This window comes from Amblyraja radiata, chromosome 5 (assembly GCF_010909765.2).
Source record: "Amblyraja radiata isolate CabotCenter1 chromosome 5, sAmbRad1.1.pri, whole genome shotgun sequence".
Classification (NCBI taxonomy): Eukaryota; Metazoa; Chordata; class Chondrichthyes; order Rajiformes; family Rajidae; genus Amblyraja; species Amblyraja radiata.
In genome coordinates, this window is record NC_045960.1 from 8,620,574 (window position 1) to 8,630,573 (window position 10,000).

Sequence of the window (10,000 nt, forward strand, 5' to 3'; positions counted from 1 at the left end):
GGCTAGGACTAGTCCTACACTCTCCCACCAGTTTTTACTGTCTCCGCCTACATTCTATCTTTGACCCTCCCCTGACATCAGTCTGAAGAAGGGTCTCGACCCGAAACGTCGCCAATTCCTTCTCTTCATAGATGCTGCCTGTCCCGTTAAGTTACTCCAGCATTTTGTGTCCGAGAATCTTCCACTAGTGGAAACATCCTCTCCACATCCACTCTATCAAAGCCGTTCACTATGCTGGTTGATACCTCCAGATTCAGTGACAGTTTCTTCTCAGCTATTATCATTTTGGATCAGCTGGATATTTTTAAGGTGGAGAATAACAGGTTGTTGATTAGTACGGGCCGTCAAAGGTTATGGGGAGAAGGGCAGGAGAATGGGGTTGAGAGGGAGAGATAGATCAGCCGTGATTGAATGGTGGGGTAGACTTGATGGGCCGAATGGCCTAATTCTGCTCCTGGAACTTATGGACATACCAAGGATAGAAGCAAAGTGCTGGAGTGACTCACCGAGTCAGGCAGCATCTCTGGAGTAAACGGATAGGTGACGTATCGGGTTGAGACCCTAGTTCCAGTCTGAAGAACTGGGTCCCGACCTGCAAGACTCTGCTTTCACCCAATCTATTCCCCTCATGCTTTTATAGACCTCTGTAAGATCACCACTCAGCCTCCTGCGCTCCAAGGAATAGAGTCCCTCCCCTTCCCTACTTCTCCCTATAGCTCAGGCCCTCCAGTCTTGGCAACATCCTCATAAACCTCCTCTGCACCATTTTCAGCTTGATGGCATTTTTTACATAGCTGGGTGACCAAAACTCATAAGACGTTGGTGAGACAGCGTTTAGGATATTGTGTTCAGTTCTGGGCACCATGTTATAGGAGAGACATTGTCAAGCTTGGAAGGGTTCAGAAAAGATTTACGAGGATGTTGCCAGGACTAGAGGGTGTGAGCTATATGGAGAGGTTGAGTAGGCTGGGTCTCTATTCCATGGAGCGCAGGAGGATGAGGGGGTTCTTACAGAGGTTAAAAAAATCATCAGAGGAATAGATCGGGTAGATCTTTTACCCAGAGTAGAGGAATCGAGGACCAGAGGTCATAGGTTCACTGTGAAGGGGAAAAGATTTAATAGGAATCCGAGGGGTAATTTTTCACACAGGGTGGTGGGTGTATGGAACAAGCTGCTGGAGGAGGTAGTTGAGGCTGGGACTATCCCATCATTTACGAAACAGTTGGACAGGTACATGGATAGGACAGGTTTGGTGGGATACGGGCCAAGTGCAGGCAAGTGGGACTAGTGTAGCTGGGACATTGTTGGTCGGTGTGGGCAAGTTGGGCTGAAGGGCCTGTTTCCACACTGTATCACTCTATGACTATACTCAAATGCAGCCTCACCAACGTCTTGTACAACTGTGGCAAAACATGCTAACGTCCATACTCAATAACCTGGGGAACATCTTCTGCAACATGTCCCAAACCACCACCTACTTCCTACCTCAACTACCTCCTCTGGCCGCTCGTTCCATACACCCACCACCCTCTGAATGTCTTTGACATTTCTACCCTGGGAAAAAGGTTCTGACTGTCTACCCTATCCATGCCTCTCATCATATGACATACTTTCATCAGATCTCTGATTGAAAGTCAATCTACTAAATCAGCCATGATCACATTGAATTGTGGTACTGGCTCTAAGGGCCGAATGGCCTACTCCTGCACCTATTGTCTATAAAATACTTCTTTCCCACCCAATCTACCTGTGATGCCATTCCCAGGAACAATGTACCTGCACTTGCTTAGAAGGCTCAGGAAGTTCGGCATGGCCCCAACAACTCTCACCCACTTCTACAGAAAGCATTTTATCAGGATGCATCCCAGCTGGGTTTGGGAACAGCTCCATCCAAGACCACGAGAAATTGCAGCGAATTGTGGACGCAGCCCAGACCATCACACAAACCAACCTCCCTTCCATTGACTCCATTTACACCTCACGCTGCCTCGGCAAGGCCAGCAGCATCATCATGGACGAGTCGCACCCTGGCCACTCCCTCTTCTCCCCTCTTCAATCGGGGCAAAAGGTACAGAAGTGTGAAAACGCACACCTCCAGATTCAGGAACAGTTTCTTCCCAGCTGTTATCAGGCAACTGAATCATCCTACCACAACCAGAGAGCAGTACTGAACTACTATCTACCTCATTGGTGACCCTCGGACTATCCTTGACCGGACCTTGCTGGCTTTACCTTGTACTAAACGTTATTCCCTTATCTGTACACTGTAAATGGCTCCATTGTCATCGTGTATAGTCTTTCTGCTGACTGGTTAGCACGCAACAAAAGCTTTTCACTGAACCTCGGTACACGTGACAATAAACTACACTGAACTGAACTGAACAGAGCGGCATGGTGACGCAGCTGGTAGAGCCACTGCCTCACACTGCCGGAGAACCCGGGAAAAATCCGGGAACAATCTCCTTGGAAAAGCTCCCAGGTGCAAAATCAGACCACAGACTGTTCTCGGGAGACTTTGGATGGCTGCCGATCGAATTTAAACGTATTAATGAAACGGATTTTCCCCTCCTCCTTGGCTGCTTTCAGTCACGGGACACATGGTACAAATTTCCCAGGCAGGGTTGGAGAGCGGGATTTTCTCATAATTGGAATTTTTTAAAAAACATTTGGGGAATGTTTCAGGAGGAAGGGATGTGTCAACGGGTTGTCACGTTTCCTGTTGGGATTGTGGTTGTGTGCAGCCCACGTGAACACCATTTAGATATAGAATTACTGCCTGTTGGATTATTTAACCAGAGGCTTTTCCCGAAGGATCCGGTGATGGATCAGCGAAATGGGAAAACCACAACTACAGGTTTGGAACCACAAAGGGCTTCGGCAACACAAGCATTCCTGCTGTTACATTAGGACGTGGATACAGCTCAGGGGAACGGCGTGGATTTAGCTTCAAGATAGGCCCTTAGAGCCTCTGCCAGCCAGCGATCACCCATTCACACTAGTTCCATGTTGTCTATTCTCATCCACTCCCTACACACTTTTACTGAGGGCCCATTAACCTACAAGACCCGCACGTCCTTTGGGATGTGGGAGGAAACCGGAGCACCCGGAGGAAACCCACGTGGTCACAGGGAGAACGTGCAAACTCCCCCCTGTGGTCAGGATGGTCTCTGGCGCTGTGAGGCAGCAACTCTACCAGCTGCGCCACCGTGCCGCCCAAAGGAAGGCGGCCATTCAAACGTGCGGTCACGATGGCGCAGCGGTAGAGTTGCTGCCTTACTGCAAATGCAGCGCTGGAGACCCGGGTTCGATCCCGACTACGGGTGCTGCCTGTACGGAGTTTGTTCATTCTCCCCGTGACCTGCGTGGGTTTTCTCCGAGATCTTCGGTTTCCTCCCACACTCCAAAGACGTGCAGGTTTGTAGGTTAATTGGCTTAGTAAATGTAAAAATTGTCCCTAGTGGGTATAGGATGGTGTTACTGTGCAGGGATAGCTGGTCAGCACAGACCCGGTGGGCCGAAGGGCCTGTATCCGCGCTGTATCTCTAAACTAAACTAAACTAAACTAAAACCATCGATTCAGTGCTGGAACCCAGAACAAACTCATGAATAGCCCACAGATCTGATTTCAAAACCAACAACCTGGGAACTCTGTCCAGGAGGTCTTTAACAATCCAGGAAGCAACATTATATTGGGGCGGCACAGAGGCACAGCTGGTAGTGCTGCTGCCTCCCAGCTCCACAGATACCTGGCCCTGACGCGACGACATTGGATGCTGTCCGTGAGGAGTTTGCAGGTTCGCTCCGTGAATTGGGTTTGTGTGAGGGGTTCCGTCCGGGTGCACCGGTTTCCTCCTACATCACATAGACGTGCGGGGTTGTAGGTTAATCGGCCCTCTGGAACTTCCCACTAGCATGTCGGGAGTGGATGAGAAAGTGGGATAACATAGAACTAGTGTGCACGGGTGATCGATGGGCTGAAGGGCCTGTTTCCATGTTAAATCTCTAATCTCCAATCCTAAAGACAACAGCCAACGGAAGTGGGATCAGCATAAAAGGCCTGTCCCACCTTCACAACCTAATTCACGACCATTTTTACTCGTGGACATTTTTCATCAGGTTAGAAAAACGCCCCGACCTACTTGATGCCATGAGTACCTACGACTAGCATCACGACCTACCTACGACCTACCTACGACCTTCTACAACCTCCTATGACCATGCTGTGAGTATGAGTCATGGGCAAACTCGGCAGAGGTGGTGAATTAGGTTGTGAAAGTGGGACAGGGCCTTAAGTTTGTACGTTCTCCCCGTGACCTGTGTGGGATTTCTCCGATATCTCCGATTTCCTTCCACACTCCAAAGACGTGCAGGTTTTTTAGGTTAATTGGCTTGGTGTAAGTGTAAATTGTCCCTAGTGTGTGTGGGGTAGTGTTAGTGTGCGGGGATCGCTGGTTGGCATGGGCTGGGTGTGGCGAAGGGCCTGTTTTTGCGCCGTATCTCTCAACTAAACTCAGCAAAAAAAGTCAACCCAACCCAACCCCCACTCCAACGTAGGTGCCCCACTCACCATGGCCTCCATTCGAGCCCGCCGTTCCTCCTCCTCCTTCTTCCGCCTCATGTTCTCCAGGTCGTGTCTGGCTTCGCTGAACGACTGCAGGAACGTGTCGAACAGGCCGAAGAATTCGTCGGGCTGCATCCTGGCCTCCTCCTCGCTGAAGTACTTCAGCATCTTGGAGTACTGTCAAAGGGAACGGCGACAGAGACAGTTCTCACTGAGATGTTCAGAGGCAGCTTGGGGGGGGGGATCAATCAGACAGCTGCCAGCCAGCAGCCCAGCGCTAAACAGCCCGTCGAAGCACGTGGCGCACAACGTTGGAGGAAACTCGGCCGGTCCCGACCCCAAAACCCCGTCCATAGAAACATAGAAAATAGGTGCAGGAAGAGGCCATTCGTCCCTTCGAGCCAGCACCGCCATTCATTGAGATCATGGCTGATCGTCCCGTACCAATAACCCGTGCCTGCCTTCTCCCCATATCATATAACCATATAACCATATAACAATTACAGCACGGAAACAGGCCATCTCGACCCCTCTAGTCCGTGCCGAACACATAATCTCCCCTAGTCCCATATACCTGCGCTCAGACCATAACCCTCCATTCCTTTCCCATCCATATAACTATCCAATTTAATATCCCTTGACTCCACCAGCCCCTAGAGCTATATCTAACTCTCTCTTAAATCCATCCAGTGACTTGGCCTCCACTGCCCTCTGTGGCAGGGAATTCCACAAATTCACAACTCTCTGGGTGAAAACGTTTTTTCTCTCACCTCAGTCTTAAATGGCGTCCCCTTTATTCTAAGACTGTGGCCCCTGGTTCTGGACTCGCCCAACATTGGGAACATTTTCCCTGCATCTAGCTTGGCCAGTCCTTGTATAATTTTATATGTCCCTCCGTTTCCCCTCCACGGACCCTCCACAACAGATAGAATCTTGATCAGTACGGAGGTCAGGGGTTACGGGGAGAAGGCTGGAGAATGGGGATAGGAGGTGAGAGAGATAGATCAGCCATGATTGAATGGCGGAGTAGACTTGATGGGCCGAATGGCCTAATTCTGCTCCTATCACTCATGATGCTGCCTGACCTGCTGTCCCAACTGTGCAAGGGCGTGGCACGGTGGTAGAGCTGCTGCCTCACAGCGCCGGAGCTCCGGGTTCCATCCTGACTACGGGTGCTGTCTGTATGGAGTTTGCACGCTCTCCCCATGAGCGCGTACTCCGGTTTCCTCCCACACTCCAAAGACGTGCAGGTTTGTAGGTTAATTGGCTTCTATAAATTATCACTAGTGTGTGCAGGATTGTGCTAGTGTACGGGGTGATTATTGGTTAGCACAGACTCGAAATTTACTTTAGACTTTAGAGATACAGCGCGCAAACAGGCCCTTCGGCCCACCGAGTCCGTGCTGACCAGCGATCACCCATACACTAGCACTATCCTACACACTAGGGACAATTTACAATTTATAGAAGGCCTGAGGGCCTGTTTCCACGCTGTATCTCTAAATTCAACCGAACTAAACTAAGATGCTTAGGAAGGAACTGCGGATGCTGGTTTAAACCGTAGACACAAAAAGCTGGAGTAACTCAGCGGGACAGGCAGCATCTCCGGAGAGAAGGAATGGGCGACGTCTCGGGTTGAAACTAAGATGGTGCCTGACATGCTGAGTTCCTCCAGCACTTGGTGTTTTTCCTCAAGATTCCAGCATCTACAGTTCCTTGTGTCACCAACGCCAGAAAAAAACTGTTATGTCATGTTCATAAGTGATAGGAGAAGGATTAGGCCATTCGGCCCATCAAGTCTACTCCGTCATTCAATCATGGCTGATCTATCTCTCCCTCCTAACCCCATTCTCCTGCCTTCTCCCCATAACCTCTGACACCCGTACTGATCAAGAATCTCTCTATCTCCGCCTTAATAATATCCACTGACTTGGCCTCCACAGCCTTCTGTGGCAATGAATTCTACAGATTCACCACCCTCTAACTAAAGAAATTCCTCCTCATCTCCTTCTTAAAGGAACGTCCTTCAATTCTGAAGCTGTAAACTCTAGTCCTAGACTCCCCCACTAATGGAAACATCCTCTCCACATCCACTCTATCTAAGACTTTCACTATTCTGTACGTTTCAATGAGGTACCCCCTCATCCTTCTAAACTTCAGCGAGCACAGGCCCAGTGCTGTCAACAGTGCCGACTGTGGTAAGTGTTTTCCAGCCGAGACATCCACCATGTCAGTGTTAGGTCTACCTGACTGACGAGGTTCAAAGCCTGGCACTTTTAATGTGTTAATGCCACCAGCCATTCACCAGGCCAAGTCTGACTGCGTGCGGGTATAATGATAATAATGAATAATGGATGGGATTTATATAGCGCCTTTCTAATACTCAAGGCGCTTTACATCGCATTATTCATTCACTCCTCAGTCACACTCGGTGGTGGTAAGCTACTTCTGTAGCCACAGCTGCCCTGGGGCAGACTGACGGAAGCGTGGCTGCCAATCTGCGCCTACGGCCCCTCCGACCACCACCAATCACTCACACACATTCACACACAGGCAAAGGTGGGTGAAGTGTCTTGCCCAAGGACACAACGACAGTATGCACTCCAAGCGGGATTCGAACCGGCTACCTTCCGGTTGCCAGCCGAACACCTAGCCCATTTCAAAGTAACATTAGCAAATGTGCAGATGACACAATGCTGGATGGCAGTGTGAACTGTGAGGAGGATGCTATGAGAATACAGGGTGACTTGGACAGGTTGGGTGAGTGGGCAGATGCATGGCAGATGCAGTTTAATGTGGATAAATGTGAGGTTATCCACTTTGGTGGCAAGAACAGGAAGGCAGATTATTATCTAAATAGTGTCAAGTTGGAAAAAGGGGAAGTACAATGGGATCTGGGGGGTCCTTGTTCATCAGGCAATGAAAGTAAGCATGCAGGTACAGCAGGCAGTGAAGAAAGCGTATGGCATGTTGGCCTTCATAACAAGAGGAGTTGAGTAGAGGAGCAAAGAGGTCCTTCTGCAGTTGTACAGGGCCCTAGTGAGACCACACCTGGAGTATTGTGTGCAGTTTTGGTCTCCAAATTTGAGGAAGGACATTCTTGCTATTGAGAGAGTGCAGCGTAGGTTTACAAGGTTAATTCCCGGGATGGCGGGACTGTCATATGTTGATAGAATGGAGCGGCTGGGTTTGTATACACTGGAGTTTAGAAGGATGAGAGGGTATCTCATTGAAACATATAAGATTATTCTGGGTTTGGACACGCTAGAGGCAGGAAACATATTCCCGCTGTTGGGGGAGTCCAGAACCAGGGGCCACACTTTAAGAATAAGGGGTAAGCCATTTAGAACGGAGATGAGGAAACACTTTTTCTCACAGAGAGTGGTGAGTCTGTGGAATTCTCTGCCTCAGAGGGCGGTGGAGGCAGGTTCTCAGGATGCTTTCAAGAGAGAGTTAGGTAGGGCTTTTAAAGATGTCAGGGGATATGGGGAGAAGGCAGGAACGGGGTACTGATTGGGGATGATCAGCCATGATCACAGTGAATGGCGGTGCTGGCTCGAAGGGCCGAATGGCCTACTCCTGCACCTATTGTCTATTGTCCATGGTCACCCGGGAGGAAACCCAAGCGGTCACAGTGAGAACTCCACACAAACACACACACATACACACACACACAGTTCCTGAGGCCAGGATCGAACCGGGGTCTCTGGCGCTGTGAGGCAGCGGTTCTACCCGCTGTGCCACCGTGCCGTTCCTTGCGTCTCTGCTTTGATAGACAAGAGCTAATGTCAGGCACATTCTCATAACTGTTCTCCAGGCATAAAAATAATTAACGTTTTAACTACCCCTTTTATTTTTTTAGTACCGGTACAAAATGTATCATCATTTGTTTCTGATTAACTGACGAAGGAATTTTTTCCTTTCCTGCATCCACTTAAACACATTTCGCGTTTTGAACAGTGGGGAGGCGTTTGTTCCGCCAAATCCGTGCGGGACATCGGGCTAATCCAACATTTTTTCCCCATTTGCTTTTCTCCCCACATTCCCATCAATTCTCAGGCTGGAAAAAACGCCCTGACCTACTTGAGACCACGAGTACGCGGAGACCACTCACGAGCATGAGGAAGAGTTGCGGAGACCTTCTACGACCTCGTGGCGACCATGCTGTGAGTATGAGTCAAGGGCAAACTCGGCAGAGGTCACCAATTAGGTTGTGAAGTGGGACAGGGGCTTTTCCACCACCTCAAAAAGTGCATTCCAGATTACAAACACCATGCGCGTTAAAAAAAACGTCTGCAATCCTGCTAATCCTCCGACAGCTTACCCGAAATACATGTTCTAACGTAATGCTTGATGCAGTCTTTGGTTGGGCTGCATGTGGAGTATTGCATGCAGTTCTGTGTGGCACGGTGGCGCAGCGGTAGAGTTGCTGCCTCACAGCGCCAGAGACCCGGGTTCGATCCTGACTACGGGTGCTGTCTGTACGAAGTTTGTACATTCACCTCGTGACCCGTGTGAGTTTTCTCCAAGATCTTCGCTGTCCTCCCGCACTCCAAAGTCGTGCAGGTTTGTAGGCTAATGGGTTTGGGTACAAATGTAAAATTGTCCTTGTTGTGTGTCGGGTAGTGTTAACGTGCGGGGATCGCTGGTCAGTGCGGACTCGGCGGGCCGAAGGGCCTGGTTCTGTGCTGGATCTCTAAACTAAACTAAACTGTTCTGGTCGCCCCATTACAGGAAGGATATGGAGGCTTTGGAGAGGGTGCACAGGAATTTTAGCACAGTGCTATGTGGATTAGAGGGTTTCAGCCATGCAGTACAAATGTTCCCAATGTTGGGGGAGTCCAGAACCAGGGGCCGCAGTCTAAGAATAAAGGGGTAGGCCATTTAAAACGGAGATGAAGAAAAACATTTTCACCCAGAGAGTTGTGAATCTGTGGAATTCTCTGCCTCAGAAGGCAGTGGAGGCCAATTCACTGGATGAATTTAAAAGAGAGTTAGATAGAGCTCTAGGGGCTAGTGGAATCAAGGGATATGGGGTGAAGGCAGGCACGGGTTACTAATTGTGGATGATCAGCCATGATCACAATGAATGGCGTTGCTGGCTCGAAGGGCCAAATGGCCTCCTCCTGCACCTATTTTCTGTTTCTATGAGAGGTTGGGCAAACTTGGATTGTTTTCTCCGGAACGTCGGAGGATGAGGGGAGATCATCTATAATTATGAGAGACATAGGTCAGGTAGATGGTCTGAAATTTTATTTTCCTCAGGGTGGAATTGGGGGGGGGGAGGGAGCAGGAGGGAGAAATAGGTGGGAATCCAGGTCGGGTACAGGGGGGGAAGTGGGAGGGGAGGGGGAAAGAAAGGTGGGAGGTTGAGGGGACAAAGTGGGGGGGTTTGTGTGGTTACCTAAAATTGGAGAATTCAATGTTCGAACCGCTGG

General features: G+C 49.7%; 1 protein-coding gene across 1 annotated transcript in view; it reads right to left on the reverse strand.

Moving 5' to 3' along the window:
* Positions 1–10,000, reverse strand: part of daam2 (dishevelled associated activator of morphogenesis 2) — a 274,185-nt gene that overhangs the window by 2,410 nt on the left and 261,775 nt on the right. The window contains exon 24 of the mRNA XM_033020571.1: positions 4,569–4,739. Within this exon, the coding sequence (XP_032876462.1) occupies positions 4,569–4,739 (171 nt within the window). The remainder of the gene's footprint in view (positions 1–4,568; positions 4,740–10,000) is intronic.